The sequence below is a fragment of the Spermophilus citellus genome, assembly GCF_964194105.1.
Source record: "Spermophilus citellus genome assembly, chromosome: 11".
Lineage (NCBI taxonomy): Eukaryota > Metazoa > Chordata > Mammalia > Rodentia > Sciuridae > Spermophilus > Spermophilus citellus.
In genome coordinates this window covers 74,804,440-74,827,777 of record NC_138192.1, presented here as the reverse complement: position 1 = coordinate 74,827,777, position 23,338 = coordinate 74,804,440, and the positions used below count along the sequence as shown (strand labels likewise).

At 37.2% G+C, this 23,338-nt stretch overlaps 1 protein-coding gene across 1 annotated transcript in view; it reads left to right on the top strand.

Annotated features, from left to right (window-relative positions):
• The first annotated feature begins 4,418 nt into the window (after positions 1 to 4,418).
• Positions 4,419 to 23,338, top strand: part of TLK1 (tousled like kinase 1) — a 149,200-nt gene continuing 130,280 nt past the window's right edge. Inside the window, exon 1 of the mRNA XM_081261081.1 lies at positions 4,419 to 5,138. Coding sequence (XP_081117207.1) covers positions 5,000 to 5,138 — 139 coding nt within the window. The 5' untranslated portion in view covers positions 4,419 to 4,999. The remainder of the gene's footprint in view (positions 5,139 to 23,338) is intronic.

Below are 23,338 nucleotides of genomic sequence, written 5' to 3'. Positions count from 1 at the left end.
AATTACACTGAGATTTCATCTCACATCAGTCAGAATGGCAGTCATCAAGAATACAAATAATAATAAATGCTGGAGAGGACGTGAAGAAAAGGGAACACTTTAACACTGTTGGTTGGATTGTAAATTAGTATGACCACTAAGGAAATTAGTATGGAGGTTCTTCAAAAGAGTAGTCATGCAACCCCTATGACCTAGCTATACCACTCTTCAGTATTTAGTCTAATTTTTTTTTAAGAGAGAGAGAGAGAGAGAGAGAGAGAGAGAGAGAGAGAGAGAGCGCGCGCGCATTGGACACAACATCTTTATTTTATTTTTATTTTGTGCTGAGGATCGAACTTAGCGCCCCGCGCATGCCAGGCGAGCGTGCTACCGCTTGAGCCACATCCCCAACCCTAATCTAAAAATTTAATCATACTACAGCAGTACTTGCACACCCATGTTTATAGCTGCATAATAAACAATAGTCGAACTATGGACCTAGTCCAGGTGTCCATCAATGGATGAATGGATAAAGAAAATGTGATATATATACACAATAGAGTTTTTTCTGTTACAAAGAAAAATGAAATTATGTCATTTGCAGGAAAATGGGTGAAACTAGAGACAATCATGTTAAGCAAAATAAGCCAGACTTAGAAGGTCAAGGGTTGTATGTGTTCTCTCATATGTAGAAGTCAGGAAAAAGGAAAAGAAAGATGGAGTGGGGATCTCAAGAAAATCAAAGGAAGATCAGTAGAGGAAAGGAATAAGGGGGTGTGAGGCGGGGGGGGGGGCGGTGCTGGGGAGTGATACTAACCAGATTATATTGTCATATTTTGTGTATGTATGAATACGTAACAACAAATCCCATCATTATGTACAACTATAATGCACCAATAAAAAATGTAGAAAGAGAAAAAAACAGAAGAGTAAGTGTGTGGGGTGATAGGCTCTTGGTCCTTTCTTCCTTTGCTAGATGACTAAATCAGATGTTTATGAGTAGGTCAGCTCAGGGGCTCAAGTGCTTGCTAACCAGTTGTGTTGGTAAATGATTGGCTCAATAAATATGCATCACAACTGTATGCCAGTCAGATGCTAGGTGTTGGAAATACAATTGTAAACATGAAAGACCAAGGGCCTTGACCTCTTGAGATTTTTAGCCAAAGCAGGGAAACGGAAGAGAGAGAAGTACTACAGCAATGATAAATGTACTATATGAAGAAAAAACCTACAAAATGAGAGAAAATCTTTGCTAGCTGTATTCTCAAGCTGGCTTTCTCTTTGGGAATATTTCTCTCAATGAGATTATCCAAAGAGCCTTTCTAGTGATCTTTTCTTGCTCTTGAGAATTCTCCTTTGTCACAGAATGACAGGGGATCCTTTCTGTCCAAATCTGGATGCTTGATTTTTTTATAATTTAATTTTAATTTGTTAATATGCCTTTATTTTTTTTTTTTAATTTATATGTGGTGCTGAGAATCCAACCCAGTGTCTCACACATGCTAGGCAAGCATACTAACACTGAGCTACAACCCCAGCCCATAAACGCTTGATTTTTCTGCAGTTTTTTCTGTCGTGTAATCTATCACCCCAGCCATCCCATCAGACATTTTTTAATGCCTACATAATAGTAAATGTGCAAGATGTGAGACCAATTATTTACCATTCGGAAATTTTTATTTGACATAATCATATTTTAATAAAATTATATATAGGCACAATTTGTGTCTGGAGGCCCTTTTTATGCTTAGATTATTTAAAAAAGTATTTATTGAATTTTTTTCAGAATATAAGAGGAAATACACGATTCATTGTGCAAAATTTGGGAAAACATAAAGGAAGAAATAGTAATTATGTAATCTCGTAGCCTAAGGTAAGTCATTATTAATTTTTTGGGGTGTGTCCTTCTAGTCACATATACTTGCAAACAAATTGGGATCATACTCACTTTTTACTTTACTACAGTGTGAAAATGTTATCAATCTTCTTTGATATTTTTTGAAGACATGATTTTAAATAATGGTATGACATTCCGTTTTCAAGGTGAACCATGGTTTCTTTGATTAGTTTCTTATTGCAGCTGGTAGTAGCCTCTTTATAAGTCAGCAAGTGCTATCTTTTTTTTTTTTTTTTTTGGTAGTTGTAGATGGACAGCATACCTTTATTATTTGTTTATTTTTATGTGATGCTGAGCATTGAACTCAGTGCCTCACATGTGGTAGGAAAGCCACTGAGCCCCAGTCCCAGCCCAGCAAGTGCTATCTTTATCATAAGCTGTAAGAAGGCAAGAATCAAACATCTAATTGTCTTTAGGCAACACTCACAACCAAAAAATATCTAAAGTAATTTGATTATACACATGCTGTGTTCCTCTAATTACCACTTAAAATAAAAGCAGTAAGACTGCCTAAATTGCAGCTCAGTTTGTATAAAAGTAACTGTAAACTCTGGACACGTTGGGAGGATAACATAGGGTCATCATATTCCTTATGCAGAATTGAGCTTTGTTTAAACTCATAGAATTCCTAGGAGCCACCCAGTATCTCTAACCTCCTTTTCATAGGTGAGGCAATTGAAACAAATATTGTTTTCTGCTGAGACTAATACCCATGTCTCTTCCTTCTTGTCCTATGCTCTTTTCACTACAATCTGCAGACTAAGCTTATTCTTTAAAATACAGAAAGAAGATACATTTATCTACATGTTGTTATGGGAACCATTTCCCCTTATAGTACATGCATGCTGGCACAAAAATCTCATGGTAAGATCCTAGGTATGCATCCAAGAGAATGCAAGCATATGTCCAAAGATTTGTACATGAATGTTCATAGCAGCATTATTCAGAATAGGCAAATGGAAACAATGCAGAGTGTTGTATTTTCATACAATGGAGTAGTAGTCAGCAATAAAAAGTAATGAAGTAGTTATATGCACGAATGTGGATGAATCTTGAAATAATTATATTGAATAAAGATACCAGACAGAAGAATGCAAATTGTATCCTTATATTTATCTAAATTAAAGAAAATGCAAAGTACTCAGTAGAGGCAGAAAGATCTTGGTTACCTGGGTATGGGACTGGAGTAAGGGAGAGTCACAAAGGGATAAAGGAAACTTTGGAGGGTAAGAGATTGTAGAAGTGGTTTTTGGGTTGTATACATGTAGCACTTGACAAATTGTACATTTTAATTATGTGCAACTTATTATATGTCAATTAACTCATGAAGTTTAATTTGTGAGATCTCCCTTTTAAATGAGAAGCAGTGACAAAAAAGTCACTGAAATATCTGAAGCACAAGAAAACTAAAATTACTTCTGCAGATAACTGACAACCAAGGTTCCATTCTAGCATGATAGTTTATCTGAAGAAAACATTACTATGAGAAATGCAAAGTCATAAAAATAAAAAATAGAAATGACATTTTTGTCCCTCTGGTGATCATGCTATTTCCTCATGTCTGCACAGTTCTCTATATCATAATCTTTTCAGTGTTCTATTCAATTTGGTTTTTTAAAGAGCAATAACCTTGTTGTATTTTTCCTGAACTATTAAGACTGTTGTTTTATGTACAAGATGGCCAGTCGCGGTGTGTGTACGTGGGTGGGTGTGCAGTAAAGCTACACTGTATCCATAAATTTTAGCAAATGCTGTAATTTGTTTTGGTATTTTGTAGTCAGGACTCAACAGCGGCACCAGAAACAAATTGGAAATTTCTAGAAACCATACCCTTTCTACAAGATGAATGCTGTATAGTTTTTCTAAATATAGGCAGTAATCAAATTTTTCTTAGATTATCTATGTACTGTTTTAAAACAAAGAACTGCTATCACACACATATAGTCCACAACACCGGTAGTATTTTTAAATCCCTTTATTAAAGATTGTTTCCTAAAACACAGAAAGTTTTATTTTCAACTCCCCCACCCCCTCCTTATTTTCTTAGTTTTTTTTTTTTTTTTTCCAGTTATTACTCCCATTCTGCAGACAGGGAGGCGCATACAGGTTTTGTTTTTGGGTTTTTTTTTTTTCCACAGTGCAGAGGGGCAAAGAAAGAAGCAACTCTCAACTTTTCAGTTCCATTTTGAGAAATGATCACATCCAACTCCAGAGACGCAACAGCCCGGCGAGAGCAGAAGCAATTCTCCCCAGGCTGGGTGTGGGTCGGGAGCCAGGCGCGCTTCCGCGGGAGAGAGGGGGAGTCAGGTGGCAGCGGAGCGGGAGTCGGAGCCCGAGCAGCGCGGCGGGGGCGCGAGCCCGCGCGCCTCCCGCCGGCGGGCGCGGGGAGGCAGTCCCCGCGCACGCGAGTCCGCCAGCCCCAGGCTCCCGCGCCGCGCTGCGATCCGCGGGCGCGCCAGGGGCGCCCCGGCGCCCGCGCCTCCTCCCTCGCGCGCCCGCTCCCTCCCCGCCCCCCCGCCCCCAGCCCCTGGCAGGTCCCTCCCCCCATGCCTGCTCCTGCGGCCGCCGCTGCCGCCGCCGCTACCGGAGGCGCAGGAGCCTCGCGATAGTGTTTGCACAGGCGGCGCGTGACGCTGCCGCCGCCTGTAACTGATGCAGAGGTTACCCCGCTGCCTCAGCCGCCACCCACCGCCCGCCGCCGCCGCCGCCGCCACCCAGGCGACGCCGGGGGCCGACGCACTGCAGAGGTGCCGGCAGGTTCCGCCCGCGGAAGTCTCCTCGGCCGGCGCAGCCCGCGCTCCGCCCGCGCTCCGACCCCGGCCCCGGCGGGCGCCCCCTCGACGCCTCTGCCGCCGCGCTCCCTCCCTCCGCCTCTTCGGCGCGCCCGCCCGCTCCCTCGCTTCTCCCCCCTTCCCTCCTCCCCGTCCCCTCTCCTTCCCTCACCTCTTCCCTCCCCACCTCCCCTCTTCTCGGTTTCCTCCCCCATCCCCTTGACTCTCCCCTCCCAGCCCTCGCTCTCTCGCTCGCCCTCAGCGCGGCCCCCGCCATGACGGAGGCGGGTGCCGGTGCCGTTGCCGCCGCTGCCGTCGCAGGGGGGGAGTCGGGTTCTCAGAAAGTAGCTTGATGAGTGTCCAAAGTAGCAGTGGAAGTTTGGAGGGGCCGCCATCTTGGTCCCAGCTCTCCACGTCTCCAACCCCGGGCTCGGCGGCGGCGGCCAGGTCCCTGCTGAATCACACGCCGCCATCCGGGAGGCCCAGGGAAGGTAAGCGCCGCCGCGCCCGTGCCCGCTCGAGGGCCTCCCTTCCGCGCCGCGGACCCGCGCCCCGCCGCTCCTCCGCCTGACCCCGGGGTTGGGGGTGGTGGCGAGGTGGACGCGAGGCCGCCCGGCCCGGGGGAGGTGGTGCGCTGGCTGTGGGTGGTGGTTCGCGGGTGGCGGAGGAGACGGACGAGGGGGTGCGTGCTGGTGGGGATCGGGTGAGGCGCACAGACTCGCTGGGGTTCCCAGGAGCCAGTACTGCGAGGGTGGGAATTCTCCCCCTGGACGCGAGCCTCTTTCTGCTCCATTTGCTAGTACACTCAGTACTCTTAACCTCCTGGCCTCCGGTCTCTGGTGGGCTTTCCCTCCCGTTGGAGCATTCATCTTCTAGCCCCCTCCCCTTCCCCCGCGCACTCCTCCCATAGAGGCGGTCCCCACTCTGCGAGGTTTGCTGCCCCGGACCTGGAGGATGCCCTTAGCTTTCAGGGTGCCTGCCCTTTGGGAGAGGCGCTGAAATTATTCGGGCAGACTTTGATCCCCAGCGTGGTCCCCTAGAGCAATTCAAACGACAGACTGACTCGTGGGCAGGCTGTTTAAACCACCCCTCCAGATGGTTGCAACTTTCTCTCCTTCCCCATCGCCTCCTGCGTGTTTGTGCGTTATCTTCTCGAGTGCAAGTAGGCTACTGTTCCTCTCTGACAGGGTTGTGGGTTTTGTGGGAAATGTCTGCGTAAAGGTTACTGCAAACACGCACCAGATCGGTTACAATTGTTTTCTAAGTTTTCTGGCTTCTTGCATGCAAGTGTGCTGCCACCAGATGTAGCAGTTACACAGCTAGTAAGGCAGAGGAGAGTGCTTTTGACTAAAATTTCAACTTGCTGTATTTAACTTTAAGTATACGACATAAAATGGAATTTGGGAGAGCACGCATTTATGGGGGAAGAACAAATGTGGATCGAATCTCTTTTAACGCTCTTTTGTCTGGAAAATGCGTAGCGGTATTCATCAGCAATTGGTAAATGGGTTGTTCACTCCCAGTTGTCTCACACAAGGAGATTATAGGCACATTTCAAAAAAAAAAACCCACAAAAAAACAAAAAACGTTTGGAAGTCCAATAGTCTAGTGAATCTTTTAAAGAAATCAAGAGCTTTGACTTACATAGGAATCGGTGGGATTAATTTATTCTGAAAATATCTGTCGATATTTACTACTAAGAGCCATGACAATTGTTAATCAAGTGTTTTGTGCCCCGAATCCAGTGGTTCAGGCATAGCATTCTTTGTCATTTTGTTCCTGTGAGCATGTGTGAAAGTGACAATAGGCTCAAAGATTGGCATGAATATGCTCTAGAAAATTCATGGAAAGGTTTGATTTATGGCATCCATTAAACATGCCTACTACATTGACAGACATTTTTCCCTTTTATGTATCCCAACACTGATTTTTCATTATTAGAAGGTAAAAGCTTAATTTATTGAATGACTGAAATTTAATACATCTGATGATTTTCTTGAAAATTTGTATTTTTAAATGTGATTTCTGAATAGAGCAGTTGGTGCTTTTAGCACAATTTTACTTGTGTGTAGTTCATTAAGGTGCTTAATGATAGTAAAAGAAAGAACATTTTATTTTTTAAAACTCTTTTTATCATTCACTTATCGATTTCTCAGGTACTTACTGGGCCATTACTATGAACTAGAACCTGTACTAGATACTGAGGGCATAATGTTGAATTGTTCAGTCTGTTGATATCTTTTATCAGTATTGGGAATTTGGGAGTCACAAAATCTAGATGGTGAGTTTCTGAGGTAACTTAAACTCTAGTTAAACTTCTCATTTGTATCTACTATTCTGCACTTTTCCTGATGTTTGAAAAACTTTGAAATTGTTGGAATAATGTAGCTTAAACTTCCAAATAACCAGAATTTTTTGTAGCAGTTTAGATTAAAGTAGATTTTTTTTGTAACCTATAGCAATGAGTTTATGTTAATTAATGAAATAATAGAGTGTACTTTTGTGAAAGTTATACTTCACATCAAATACTTATTTGGAGTGGGGGAGTATTGGAGATCAAACCTAGGGTATGAATTGTGCCAGGCAGTGCTCTACCAATGAGCTTTCACCCCTAGCCCTCACATCAAGTACTTGTATGGCCACTGTGGGATATTTCTTTTTGAATAACCAGCATGTAAGGTAAAACTGTGTTAATCCTCTAGGGTTATTTATTCATTTTGAGATTTTTGTGGTATACTCTCAGATTTCACTAATGCTAATAGGAATTGTATATATGAAGCACCAAATATCAAGATGAAGAAGTTTGCTGTTCAGTGGAGTCCCAGTTTTTATTTTAAAAACGGGTTTAGCTCCTTTTGTAGGAACATGTTAATATGTTTCATAAATAGAAGGTTTTTTGTGTGTGTTTTTGTTTGATTTTGGTACTGGAGATTGAACCGAGGGGCACTTTACCAAAGAGTTGCATTTCCACCCCTTTTTATTTTTCAGTTTTAGGCAGGGTTTCACTAAATTGCTGAGGGTTTTTCATAGTTGCTGTGCCTGGCTTCAAACTTGCAATCTTCCTGCCTCAGCCTGCCGAGTTGCTGGTGTGCAACACCTGCATAGCAATGAATTGAAGTTTGAGAGCGCTTTTAACTTCAGGTTACTGCTTGTAAGAACTGTTACTATTAGTGGAATTTGAAAGAATTAAATGTAAATATCAAGATGAGAACGAACTTTGTTTCTTGAAAAATTGATCCAGTTTAACTTTACATATAGTAATAGAAAAAACTTCAAAGTATGTACATATACGAATATTTTATTTGTGATGAACTCCTTTTAAGAAAATTTAACTTTGAAAATGAGTTAAAGATATGGATGGCAATAAGTATCTGTGGAAGTTATTTGTTCTGAAATTTTGACATTTGAGACCCCAAAATCTAAGATGATAACCTGATTATTATTTTTATTTTTTTTTTGGTGTCAGGGATTGAACTCAGGGGTGACTTACTGATACATCCGCAATTCTTTTTATTTTATTTTTTACTTTGAGACAGGGCCTCACTAAGTTGCTTTGAGTGTCTTTCTAAGTTTCTGAGGCTGGCGGAGAATTTGGCTATCCTCCTGCCTCAGCTTCCCAAGTAACTGGGATTATAATGTGTACCACTATACCTGATATAATCTTTTATTATTATTATTATTATTATTATTATTATTATTATTATTATTATATTTTAGGGGCACTCAACCATTGAGCTACATCCCCGGCCCTTTATTTTAAAAAAGTATTTTATTTAGAGACAGGGTCTTGCTAAGTTGCTTAGGGCTTTGCTAAATTGCTGAGGCTGGTTTTAAACTTCTGATCTTCCTGCCTTAGCCTCCTGAGCTGCTGATTATTTTTAATGCTCTATATTTTGACTTTCCTCTTCCCTTTCTTACCCTATTCCTATTATCATGGTCATATAATTTTATTTGATTTACAGGTAAAATACAGCTTTAAACATTAAGAGATTTAGGAATCTAGTTGAATTTAGGAATTTATCTGTCAAGTATAGTGTAGACTATTTTCTTTCCTTTGGGTTCTGAAGCTCTTTCTTTCTTTCTTTCTTTCTTTCCTTTCTTTCCTTTCTTTCCTTTCTTTCCTTCCTTTCCTTCCTTTCCTTCCTTTCCTTCCTTTCCTTCCTTTCCTTCCTTTCCTTCCTTTCCTTCCTTTCCTTCCTTTCTTTCCTTTCTTTTCTTTCTTTTCTTTCTTTTCTTTCTTTCTTTCTTTCTTGTTCTGGGATTGAACCCAGGGCCTCATGTATGCCCCAAAATGCCTGAAGCTTCTTCTTTATCAATCTTTAAGTTCTCTTAGAGGTACTCAGCAGTGTAGCTCTAGATTTTCTTATTTATTTTTGTGTCAGGGATTGAACCCAGAGGCCTTAACCACTGAGTCACATCCCCAGCTCTTTTTATTTTTTATTTTTTCTTTTGAGACAGAGACTCACTAAGTTTGCTTTCTTGCTAAATTGCTGAGGTTGACTTGGAACTTGCAATCCTCCTGCCTCAGCCTCTCAGACTATAGGCATATGCCACCATGCCTGGACTAGATTTTCTGTTGAGCTATTGAACCTGTAATCTCCATTTCATTTTGTCTTCTATAATCCTGTAATTTAAAAGGTAGGGAGTTAAGAAATTAAGTAAGTTTTCAAATAATGGTAAGTTTTATTTTGTTGAAGTTCAGGAACCTAGTGTGATATTGACTAGATAAGTAGATGGGTTCTTTCCTTTTTTTTTTTTTTTAAACAAAACAAACAAACAAAAAAAAAACAACGAGTCAGCACAAGGTGGTTTTTTTTTGGAACTGGAGATTGAATTTAGAGGAGATTGAACTCAACCAATGAGCCACATCCTCAGCTCTATTTTGTATTTTATTTAGAGACAGGGTCTCCCTGAGTGGCTTAGCACCTTACTATGGCTGAGGCTGGCTTTGAAGTCATGATCCACCTATCTCAGCTTCCTGAGCTGCTGGGATTACACATGTGGGCCACTGCACCCCGGCTATAAAGGTTACTTTTGAATGAGTTAATTGCTGAGCATCAAATGATTGATTATACAAAATACTTGCAATTTTTTCCTTTACCATCTTGTCAGTTATAAATAATTTGTTTCACTTATTTGTTTTTTTATGTATTTTTTATTTATAGATGACAGCGGAAGGCATTACAATTCATTACACATATAGAGCACAATTTTTCATAACTCTGATTGTACACAAAGTATATTCACACCAATTGGTATCTTTATACATGCACTTTATTTCTAACCCTATGCCCATTCCTTCCCCTTCCACCCCTCTGTCCTGTTTAGAGTTCATCTATTCCTCCCATGCTCGCCCTTCCTACCCCACTATGAACCAGTTCCTTCTTATATCAGAGAAAACATTCAGCATTTGTTTTTTTGGGATTGGCTAAATTCACTTAGCATTATCTTCCCCAACTCCATCCATTTACCTGCAAATGCCATGATTTTATTCTCTTTTATTGCTGACTAATATTCCATTGTATATATATGCCACATTTTTTAAATCTGTTCATCTACTGAAGGGCATCTAGGTTGGTTCCATAATTTAGCTATTGTGAATTGTGCTGCTGTAAACATCTATGTGGCTGTGTCCCTGTAGTATGTTGTTTTTAAGTCCTTTGGGTATAGACCGAGGAGAGGGATAGCTGGGTCAAATGGTGGTTCCATTCCAAGTTTTCCAAGGAATCTTCCATACCGCTTTCCGTATTGGCTGCACCAATTTGCAGTCTCACCAGCAATGCATTTTACTTATTTGTAAATAGTGGAAGTAGTTTGGTCTAAAAGATGGTATCAAACAGTACAATTAAACTGTTGTTTCTCTGTTTTCATGTTTGAAGACTGCATTCCTTAGATAGAAGAATTAAAGTATTTGAACTGACATGGTGGGGCATGGTGGCACATACTTGTAATCCCAGCAACATGAGAGGCTGAGGTAGGAGGATTGCATGTTCAAGGCTAGCCTGAGCAATTTAGTGTGACCTTATCTCAAAATAAAAAAAAAAACAGGATTGAGGATGTGGTTCAGTGGTAAGACACCCCTTAATTCAATTCCCAGTACTAATAAGAAAGAAAGAAAATATGCTTTAACCTTTTTGGTCTCAGGACTCCTTTATTTTCTTAAAAAATATTAAAGATTCCATACAATGAATCCCATTATCAACAACAACAAAAAATTAAAGACCCTAAAGAGATTTTGTTTATGTGAGTTATATCTGTTAATATTTGCTGTATTAGAAATTAAAAATTTTTGAAAATATTTATTAGTTTAAAAAGAGTGGTAAACCAACTACATACTAATAAGGTTTTTTTGTGAAGAATAAAAATGTTCTAAAAATTAGTGCAGCTAGTGGCATTGTTTTATATTTTTGCAAATCACTTTGGTTTCTGGCTAACTAAGTTTATGCTTCTGTTCTCAGTCTGTTGTGATATGTTTTTATTTAGGTATGTTAAAAAACTTCACCTTCACATAGATATGTAGTTGGAAAAGGAAAAAAAAATATTTAATAGCCTTTTAGAGTGAATATTCTCTGATGTTACACCAAAATGACAAGTTGCAGTTTTTCTTTAAAAGGTTACTTGCAATGTGAAAGTCCAGAAATGTCTTTAGGACCCCCCACAAAATCTTTGGACCATTCATTAGTCTAGAAACTAGACTAAAGGGTGGGATACACATAACTGTTTTCAGATATATATTTCACAAGCATAAATAGAAGTGAGAATAGATTCATTCTCCTGTTGGTTTTTTTTTTTTTTTTGGTTGTTTATTTATTTATTTATTTTTGGTACCAGGGATTGAACCCAGGGGCTCTTAACCATAAAACCACATCCCAGCCCTTTCTATTTTTATTTTGAGACAGGGTCTTTCAAAATTGCTGAGGCTGTGATCCTCCTGCCTCAGCCTCCTGAGCTACTGGGATTACGAATGTGCTCCATGGTGTTCTCCTATTTTGGAAAGCAGACCTGTAAGTGAATCAGGAAGACATAGATTAGTTAGACTTGTCCAACAACAGAAAGAAGTATTTAGCTGTAAGAATTTAGAGTACTAGAACATTTTTGGAGGAGAGTGGAGATAAATTACAGATTCTTATATTAGATATTGATGGATTTACAGTTTAAGGTCCTTGGAATTTAAAAATGTAAATATTTGTGATTCTTTAAAAATTCTTAAAAATAGTTAAACTATAGTTAGATATCTGTTAACATTTTTGAATATTCTCTCAAATCAGTCAGCTATTGTTGACTTCATGACTATTTTGTATTTTTTATTGTGACTTTTCTCTGAGGATTTTCCTGTATTTTCTGGAGTCAACAAGATCAGTCTTTCTGAAATGTTGCTAAATTTCTTGTGAAATATAATAGCTTTGAAGATATTTCAGGGAATCAAATGTTGTTTATCATATAGTTCAGTTGAATTGTAATATATTTGAGAACAGTTTTAGAGTACTATGGGGGCTGATTTTCAGTTTTGAAAGAGAAATGATAACATAGTTTATATAATGTTATATTTGTAATTGTTCATATGATTTCAAAAGTAATGTGCTTAGCTGGGGATGTGGCTCAAGCGGTAGCGCGCTCGCCTGGCGTGCATGCGGCCCGGGTTCGATCCTCAGCACCGCATACAAACAAAGATGTTGTGCCCGCCGAAAACTAACTAACTAAATAAATATTTTTTAAAAAGTTCTCTCTCTTCCTCTCTCTCTCTCTCACACTCTCTCTGTTTTAAAAAAAAAGTAATATGCTTAAACTGTTCTGATATTTTCAACACTAGAGTAGGAAAAGAGGAAACATAAGGAAAAGTGTTTAAATTGATCTCTCTTGAATCTAAAAATGCACATTAAATATAACCTAGACATAAAATAAAGTGAAGAATTTTAATTCTTGTTCAGAGACTTATACTTGTAATATTTACTATTACTTGTAAAAATTCTTATTTTAATTATATGGGAGATAATCACTTCTGTGAGTTGGGTTTTTAGATGGCTAGAAGTTAGGCATGAACTCTCATAACTTTTAAAAAAATTTATTTTTTAGTTGTAGTTGGACACATACCTTTATTTAATTAATTTATTTATTTTTAATTGTATGTGGACTCAGTGCCTTTATTTTTATTTTTTAATGTGGTGCTAGGATTGAACCCAGTGCCTTACACTTTTGAGGCAAGTACTCTACCGTTGAAGTACAAACTCTGGCCCTTATTTATTTTTATGTGGTGCTGAGGATAAAACCCAGGGCCTTGGGGCTGGGGATGTGGCTCAAGCAGTAGCGCGCTCGCCTGACATGCGTGCGGCCCGGGTTCGATCCTCAGCACCACATATAAACAAAGATGTTGTGTCCGCCGAAAACTAAAATAAATAAATATTTTTTAAAAAAAGAAAGTCATTTAAAAAAAAAAAAAAACCCAGGGCCTTGCACCACTGAGCCACAACCCCAGCCCCCTCTCATTAACTTTTTTGAGGCCAATTTAATGTGTAGTAAGTGATACACCAGCTTGAAACTTCATGTACTTGTTGCATTTGGGTTTCAAGCTCATTTTCTATTAAAAAAAAGTCATAGAAACAAGTTATTTAGTTTCATAACTCCTTCATGCATTTTCATAATTTTTAAGTGTCTTAGAATGATTTAGAGGAATAGTGTTAAAAATGGGCGAAGAAGTGTGGTTTAGGTGAGAAAGTGATTGCTTTCCAGTAGAGTCCCTATTTTGCCATTAATTAGCTGTGTGATCTTGGGCAAGCTGCTTAGTTTCTTTGCTTTGATTTCATAAAATGAGAATTATGCACCTGAATGGTTCCCTGGAAGCAATCTAGTACAAACCTGTTATTTTACAGATGTGGAAACTTAGATAATTTGCCCAGACTTTCACTGTTACGGATTGGGACCAAAATGCTGTTTATCAACTCTTAGGGTAGTGGTTTTCCTAATGATTTTGATTTACAAAATTGAGGGGGTAGGATTAAAGTCACTCAATGCCTCTTTTAGCTGGAAAACTCCTGTGACATTGGAATATAATACTCTAGTGAAAAGTTTGTAGCTTTTATTTATTGGCCAAGGAAATGTTTCTTGAAGAAACAATGTAACCTTTTCAAGTCCAGGTACCCAGAAGACTTGAACTGGAAGGATTGCTTGAGCCAAGTAGTTGAGCAAGATCCTATCTCAGAAAATAGGTTTCTTAAGTCTATTTAGGTTTATGAACATGCTAAGTTGTGTGCTAGGTAGTCTTATTTTTTGAAAATGATCTATGCACAAAAATACTTATCTGTTAAAATTATGTAAATTACATAAATACCAATGTGATACCCTCAATTGAAATAATTAGATGTGATGCCCTACAGTGAAATAACTAAATGATTTACTCCACAGAAAATACTTCTGGAGTATATTTCAGCCTGGACCCTGTGTTTGCCTCTAGTTAAGTGCCTGTGTTCTTCAGCATTCTCTAGGATTTTCTTATTTCTGTGGCACCTCCATCATGCTACCATTTATTACACTTTTATTTATGTTACCCACCAGACAGACAAGTCTTAAATTCAGAGACTGGTTTTGCAATATGTAATAGGATGCCCTCTACAGAGCTGACATGTAACTAAAAGTTTTATTGAAGGAAAAAAAAAGTAGTCACACAAACACATACGCATAAAATTCACACACACATTTCAGATTCAGGAACATGCTTATTTTAGTAGTTCTTAAGGAAGTTGTATTTTAGAAGGTGATATGGATAATAGTAAAAACAATAACTGAACTTTATTGAATTTGCATTTAACTCCTTTAATGTCATAACCCTGTGAGGCATATTCAATTATTATTCTCATTTTACAGATAAGAAAACTGAGGCATAGAGAATTAAAGCAATTGGTCCAGTGTGACCCAGAGTAATAAATGTTAGTCCTGGGATTTGGAGCAAGTCTCTGTATTTTAATAATTAGGGCATATTGCATAAGATCCTAAAGTTTGATTTTGAATAATTTCTTAGTTGTTTTTTCCTTAACATATTAATTTAGTAACCAGTCTTTTAGATTTCGTTCAATTTACCTCTAAATTTTTAAGTTTATTTTTCCTTAACATGAGTTTTATGTATGTGAAGATAAGATTGAAACAAATAAACAATAACAATAAAAGCCCCAAACCAAACATCCAGTTTAGAAAGCTATACCAACTGTGTGGATCTTACATTTCATTTTATTTTAAGATAAATTTAGTCCCTTCATGGAAAATGTTAGAAATTCATTAATGAAAAATCTTGTTTTCCTGTTTGGTAATCTAATTTGGAGCTCCATTTATCTTAATATTTTGGCCTCACAAGCCCACAGGTTCCATAGAAAATAAACATTAGGATTAGAACAAAGAATTTTCCATTGTTGATTCATCCTTCTCTTGTTGTGGTGGCTCTGAAAAAATTGTGATGCTTTGTGGTAGACCTTTGACTCTTATTAGTATTCAGTATGGGCAAGGAAAAGAAGCTTGATGTGCAATCTGCCTCATATGTAGAAAGTATTTTTTAAAACACTTTTTATAATATTTATATATATTTTTAGTTGTCAATGGACCTTTATTTTTTATTTATATGTGGTGCTGAGAATTGAACCCCGTGCCTCACACATGCTAGGCAAGTGCTCTACCACTGAGCCACAACCCCAGCCCTAAAACACTTTTTTTTTTAAACCTTATTTAATTAATTTATTTATTTTTAGTGGTGCTGGGAATTGAACCCAGTGCCTCACGCATGCCAGGCAAGCTCTCTACCACTGAGCCACAACCCCAGCCCCAAACACTTGTTTTTAATTCCTCTATTGCTTACAGAAAAGAAAAAGTCCTTGGTAACATGTACCATATAGCAAATCTAACAACAGGCAGAGAAAAGGTGAATGTGTTGATAGGAATTCAAACCAAGGAGTTGAAAAATATGTAGTATGGATCCAGGTGGTAGATTGTGAGTGTTGAATTAAATTTTCTCATTGTGGCTTCCTTTGTGGGTCTGGAATTTTTCAAAAAGGCAAGTTATTCAATAAAAGTGGTTATATTTGCCAAAGATTCATTGGAAAGCTAGATAAATATGAGTGGACTTTTTAGGATGATTTATGATGTGTTCTTCATCTTATGTGGATTATTAAAGAGTTGGTTATACTCATAAATATGTACTTTCTTTGGAAGCTAATCAACTAAGAAAATGTCAAGTTTCCTTTAGGTTTAGAATTCTTATGCTATGTTAGTAAGAGCTGATATAGTTAAATGTGATATATCATGTAATTTCATGTTTCCTACTTGCTACTGTATTTGTGTTTCCCATTTTGATGATGAACAGTAGTGCTACTGGGGAGAGTTCAAGGGATTTGTGTGAAGCTAATCATATTCATCCCATCTGATGAGACCACAGGTATATTTTAGTTTTATGTTTTTTTTTAATGAATCGTGTGTTTTCCTCTTAAAAATACAGTTTTTCCCTGTGTAGATTTTTAAATATCTATTTATTTATTTATTTATTTTGGTAAGCAACCATGCAATCATACGGCTTAGTTGCACACATTTTTACTTATTTATTTAAAAAATACTAACTCTAGGTACTGCTCTGGGTACTTCATAAAAACAAATTCATTTACTTCTCCTCACTTCATATGATATAAGTACATTTATTATTCCTGTTTTACAGATGAGAAAATTGAGGCACAGAGAAATTAAATAATGTACCCAGGAACACAGAATATGAATCAGAGCCAGGATTTAGACTGGACTTGCATGTTTTAAGGACTACACTAATCTGTCAGTGTTATTCCATTGGCTAGATATATGGTAATTAACCATTCCTCAGCTAGTGTGGTAGTCATGATTCTTTTGGTTGCAGGTGTTCAAAACTTAACAGCTTCTGTGAGTTAAAAAAATAAATTTATTGGTTTATATAATAACTGGGAATTGTCTGTGGAAGAAGATGAATGGCTTTAGAAACAAATAGATCCAAGATCTCAGATAATGTCAGTGTCTCCATTACTAGGTTTTTCTAGCCTTTTGCTTCTGGAGACCCAGACATATACCTGTAGCTTAGCAACTGCACTTGAAAGACAACTACTCTTTCCCAGTGTCCCTGTATCATTTCTGGGTTGATGCAGATCTCCTTTAATTATCAGCTTTTTAACTACTTACCAGGACCTAAGAGATGAGGTACAGCAATGATAGCCATTAAAGCTGTGGGTGGAGTGAGAAATTTGTGGTTGACTGTTTCCTTAAGACCACGTGGATTGAGTGAGGTGTAGTTTTCCTGCAGAGTGGATGACAGTGAACAAAACAACAACATAAGGAGTTGTTTATTTTTTTATTTATTTATTTTTTAACATCTAAAAATATTTTATTTTATTTATTTTTCTTTTTTTTTATTGGTTGTTCAAAACATTACATAGTTCTTGATATATCATATTTCACACTTTGATTCAAGTGGGTTATGAACTCCCATTTTTACCCCGTATACAGATTGCAGAGTCACATCAGTTACACTTCCACTGATTTACTTATTGACATACTCATGTCTGTTGTATTCTGCTGCCTTTCCTATCCTCTACTATCCCCCCTCCCCTCCCCTCCCCTCCCCTCTTCTTTCTCTATCCCCTCTACTGTAATTCATTTCTCCCCCTTGTATTCTTTTTCCCTTTCCCCTCACTTCCTCTTGTATGTAATTTTGTATAACCCTAAGGGTCTCCTTCCATTTCCCAAAAAAAAAAAAAAAAAAAAAATGTGGCATTTATACACAATGGAGTATTACTCTGCATTAAAAAATGACAAAATTATAGAATTTGGAGAGAAATGGATGGCATTAGAGCAGATTATGCTAAGTGAAGCTAGCCAATCCCTAAAAAACAAATGCCAAATGTCTTCTTTGATATAAGGAGAATAACTAAGAACAGAGTAGGGAAGAAGAGCATGAGAAGAAGATTAACATTAATCAGGGATGAGAGGTGGGAGGGACAGGGAGAGAGAAGGAGTTGTTTAGATAATTTTTTTTCCTTTTTATTCTGCAGCTATGGTACAGTAAGTAAAAGTTTTTTTTTTTTTTTTTCCATCAGTGCAGAGAAAATTAAGACAATTTTAGGGAATTTGGTAAATGTTGCCAAATTATTTTTTGGAAAGATTATATGTAGCTCATGCACAAACAGTGCTTGAGATGGATATGTATTTATGTACCAATGAGTTCAATCCATCCTAAAAATCTTGGGCTCAAGTATTATTAACATATGTCTTGAACTTAACCGAGGGTTGCAAACCTGACACGAACAAATATCCAATCCAATTTATCAACTGTTTTATTATATTCTCTCTGGGTATTTCTTATTCTCATATACATACATACAAACATATATACATATACGTTTATATATAATGTTTATATGTGTATTTACACATATGTATAAATAAATTTTTGTGTGTTTATTTATTTACTAATTTTTTGGGTGGTACCGGGAGTTGAACCCATGGTATCACACATGGCAGGCAAGCATTCTACCACTGAGTCATATCTCCAGCCCTTCTCATTATATTTAAATTTTATTTTATATTTTTTAAAACAAAACCAAAAGGCTAATACATGACAACACCCAGTAAGCTCTCAGGTCTTCTTACTTTTTTTCATGTATTCTTTGTCAGACCTAGTTGACAACATTCTATGGTCATTTGCCAGATCAGGACTTTCCACGTATAGATTATGTTACTGTAGCTCTCTTAGTTCTTTATATTTGCTCTGTGATGTTTGCATAAGACCTGTGGTTGCATTTTTTAGAACATCCCCTGCTTTACATGGTATGTGACTGTACTTTCTCATGTGAAAAAGCATTATTACATAGAAAATTATTATAACAATTTTTCAAGCACACTGTTTGTGTTGGATTTAGGTTCCCATTTGGCTTTTGGTACATGATGTACTTATTTAACCTATGATTGCCTAATCTATAGATTTTGTTTGTAAATTCTCGGATAACAATAGTAAGTACCTCAAAGGTTGTGAGAATTGTTAGGTGTGGATGTAATGATACCTTAAAATTTAAATGTTTGCTTCTCTTTTTTAATATGGTGAAGAATAGACAACAAATACTATCTAGTTAAATGGTCCTATGGCTAGAGCACACTTTGATTATATAGATTGTTTCTCTGGCTGCTTAAAGAATTCTGTCCAGAGAATTTTGTCTGACAGAGGCAGATTTCAAATGATGTTCTCAATTACTGCTTTCCATTTTAGTTCCTCTAATTTTGTATGGCTCGAGAACTGATCAAATGAAGAGACATGGTTATATCTTTTAAGGATCAAGCATTAGATTTGGATTAGCAGTATTTTGCTTTATCTTTGATATACAGTACTGATCTTTTTAAAAAAAACATTTACTTTTTAGTTGTGGGTGGACACAATACCTTTATGTTATTTTTACGTGGTGCTAAGGATCAAACCCATGCTAGGCAAGCACTCTACCTCTGAGCCACAACTCCAGCCCCTGCAGTATTAATCTTTAAAGTACTATTATAAATTTTAAAGGTGACCTGCATTGTGTTTTTTGTGTTCGTATTTGGACCAAGGAAAGTGCTTTATGTGCACTGAGTGCTTAATTGTGTTTACTAGTGGATGTGTAGGAGTGTGGCATGGGAATTAGAAGTATGGACCTGAGTTTATCTTTTCTCCATTGTTTATGATCTCTGTGGTCCTGGGCATATTATTTGTTGTTGTTGTTATATATATTGGTGATTTTTTTCTTTTGAGAAGAAGGGGACAAAAAACAAGCTGCTAATAGGAAGTCACTGAAAAGTAACTTTTGGGATACAGCTGCTCATTTGTGGTTGTTTCCATATTGCAGTTTTCATAATTATCTTTGAAGTGAATGTATGCTAGTTTATTTAGTTAATATACATATGCAGACTTACAGTTAATTGTCTCATTTTTTTCATTTTATGTTATTGTGGTATTTATTATATATATGATCACTTCCTTTTAATTACCTTAGTAAACATTTTTAAGGATTTGTTTTATTGGGTAACAGAGGTGAATATTATTTATGTTATTTAATATATGTTGTCATTGTTGTTTTCCCAGAGGGGGAATTGGGATTTTAAGGTCTATTATTGTTTCTCAAGGATGAATCAATTGTCAAAGCTTTGGGGTTTTATAGAAACTGTATTGAAATACTTTATTTACTCAGCAACTGTTTTGGGGCCTGGAGTTAGCACTGGGAAAACAGATTCATAATAGTCCCTGCCTTCTAGGAGCTTGATTGTAGTCTAATGAGGAAGATTTATTTATAATATGTAATTCATACTATTAAAGAACACATTTTAAAGGTGGATTAGATAAACTAATCTTTGAGTTGCCAATTTTCAACTTCTGAGATGAACAAATTTTATTAGTATTACTTTGTGTAGTTCTGGGGATGCAACCAAGGGCCTCCCCCCATGCTAGTCAGGCACTCTACCACTGAGCCACATTCCCAGCCCTTTTTGTGAGTTTTATTTTCAGGCAGGGTCTTGCTGAGTTGTCCAGGCTGGCCTTGAACTTGTGAGTTCCGCCTGGTAGCTGGGATTATAGGTGTGTGCCCTGTGCTGTCAATTATTATAGTTGTTACATATACTATAGGATGGTGTTATGTTCATTGATTGGTTATTAGAAATAAAACAGACTAGTAGGATATAGGACTAGTGTTTCTTAGAATATAGTTAGGCTTCAAGTGTACTGAATTATAAACTGGAGATTCAGGAATCACAGTGGCATTTTCTCTTGTGCGTCATAGAACAACTCTTTTCCAGTGCTGTGAAGTTCTCTCAAAAGAAGAGAAAGGTAGTTGTATTTTCTGTCACAGAGGTATGAACAAAGTACTCTCCAGAGATCTGCAGTTTAACTGCTATTAAATGGTATTTCGTTGCAGTTGGTATGTCTTGATTGTTAGTGAGGTTGGATTTAATTGATATTTGTATCAGAATCCTATTATCAATTTTTTTTGAAGTCTGTATCTTAGCCATTGAATATATAGTAGTAATGTCATGTTTTGTTATATTTGATAGAACCATTTCTTTTATTGTTATTTTCCTTTTATATATTTGAATATTTTCCATTGTATGATGCCTTATACTTTTGTTGAATTCAATACCAGTTTTTTTTTTGTCAAATTTTGAATGCATGTCTTTTAAAGTTATTACCCTCCACACTTGTACATTGCTGGTGGGACTGCAAATTGGTGCGGCCAATTTGGAAAGCAGTATGGAGATTTCTTGGAGAGCTGGGAATGGAACCACCATTTGACCCAGCTATTCCCCTTCTCGGTCTATTCCCTAAAAGACCTAAAAAGAGCATACTACAGGGACACTGCTACATCGATGTTCATAGCAGCACAATTCACAATAGCAAGACTGTGGAACCAACCTAGATGCCCTTCAATAGATGAATGGATAAAAAAAAAAAATGTGGCATTTATACACAATGGAGTATTACTCTGCATTAAAAAATGACAAAATCATAGAATTTGCAGGGAAATGGATGGCATTAGAGCAGATTATGCTAAGTGAAGCTAGCCAATCCCTAAAAAGCAAATGCCAAATGTCTTCTTTGATATAAGGAGAGTAACTAAGAACAGAGTAGGGAGAAAGAGCATGAGAAGAAGATTAACATTAATCAGGGATGAGAGGTGGGAGGGAAAGGGAGAGAGAAGGGAAAATGCATGGAAATGGAAGGAGACCCTCAGGGTTATACAAAATTACATACTAGAGGAAGTGAGGGGAAAGGGAAAAAAAAACAAGGGGGAAAAATGAATTACAGTAGATGGGGCAGAGAGAGAAGAGGGGAGGGGAGGGGAGGGGAGGGAAGGGGGGATAGTAGAGGATAGGAAAGGCAGCAGAATACAACAGACACTAGTATGGCAACATGTAAATCAGTGGATGTGTAACCGATGTGATTCTGCAATCGCTATACGGGGTAAAAATGGGAGTTCATAACCCACTTGAATCAAAGTGTGAAATATGATATGTCAAGAACTATGTAATGTTTTGAACAACCAACAATAAAAATTAAAAAAAAATAAAGTTATTACCCTCCAAAGTTTAAATACTCTTAATTCTATTGTAATTCAGTTAATTTTATTTTTAAAGTTTGTATAGAGTTTTACCTTTCTTATTGAAGCATAACATACAGGATATACAAACAAATGAAGTAACTCAGGGAATTATTATAAATCCTGACCTGTGTAACTATCACTCAGACAAGAAGTAATATTGCCAGCACTTCAGAAGCCCTCCTCCTTCCACCTGGTACAACCTTCTCCCTGCTTCCTAAAGTAACCATTATTCTGACATAGTTAAGCCTGGATTTTAACTCACTATGAATGGACTCACACTGTTTTGGGTCTAGTTGTTTTTGTTCCACATAATATAAGGTTTATCATATTCCTGAAACTATAATTCATTTTCATTGCTCTATAATATTACTTTGTAATATTACTTTGCATATGAATATATTTTACATATACATATATATCTATAAAATTATATGTGTATATATTTGAAGGAATTCTTGTATTTTGGATAAGAACTCTGTTTTTTATTAAAGCATTTTCTCCATTTATTACATTTGGATATTTCTGCTTCTTGATTATTAATAATAGTATTCTGTGTGTGAGGGTGGGGGTGGGGGGGTGCGTGTGTTGGATCAAACCCAGGGCCTTGTACATACTAGGCAAATGTTCTACTTTGCTACATCCCCAGCTCCAGTAATGTCTTACAAACATGTTTATACCTGTCTGTGTACTATAATAATATCTGTTGAATATATGTCTAACAGTAAGTTTACTGGGTTATAGGCTATATGTGCTTTTGCCTTCAGTAGATATTGCCAATTTTCCAAAGTGGTTGTACATACATTCCCATGCACAGTATAAAATTCAGCATTTCCACCATCAATTGGAATTGTCAGTATTACTGGTTTTCTCTATTCTGATGAATGTGAGGTAGTATCTCTTTGTGGTTTTAATTTTAATTTGCCTGTTACTGAAGATGTATACTGCTTTTTTTTTTTTTTTTTTTTTTTTACAAATTTTATTGGCCTTCTGGATATCTTGTGAGTTGCCTGTTCAAATATTTCGCTCAAAGTCCTGTGTGCTGTTTGTCTTTTGAAAATATACTTGAAGGAGGGCTGGGGTTGTAGCTCAGTGGCAGAGCACTTGCCTAGCATGTGTGAGGCACTGAGTTTGATTATCAGCACTGCATACAAATAAATAAAATAAAGGTCCATCAGCAATTAAAAAACTATTTAAAAAAATATACTTGAAGGAAACTCCAGGTTGTGGTAGTGCCTACCTGTAATCCCAGCATTTCAGGAGATTGAGGCAGGAGAATCACAAGTTCAAAGTCAGCTGTGGCAATTTACTGAGGCCCTGAGCAACTTAGTGAGACCCTGTCTCAAAACTTTAAAAAAGTGTAGCTCAGTGGTAAAGCATCTCTTGATTCAATCCGTGCTACAAAAAAATTATGTATACATATATATCTGTAAAATTATGTGTGTATATATTTGAAGGAATTCTTGTATTTTGGATAAGAACTCTGTTTTTTATTAAAGCATTTCCTCCTATTCTTTGGCCTACTTTATGATGTTTAAGAAGACATCTCAAATTCATAAAAAATGTATTCTTGTCTTTATTATTTTTTA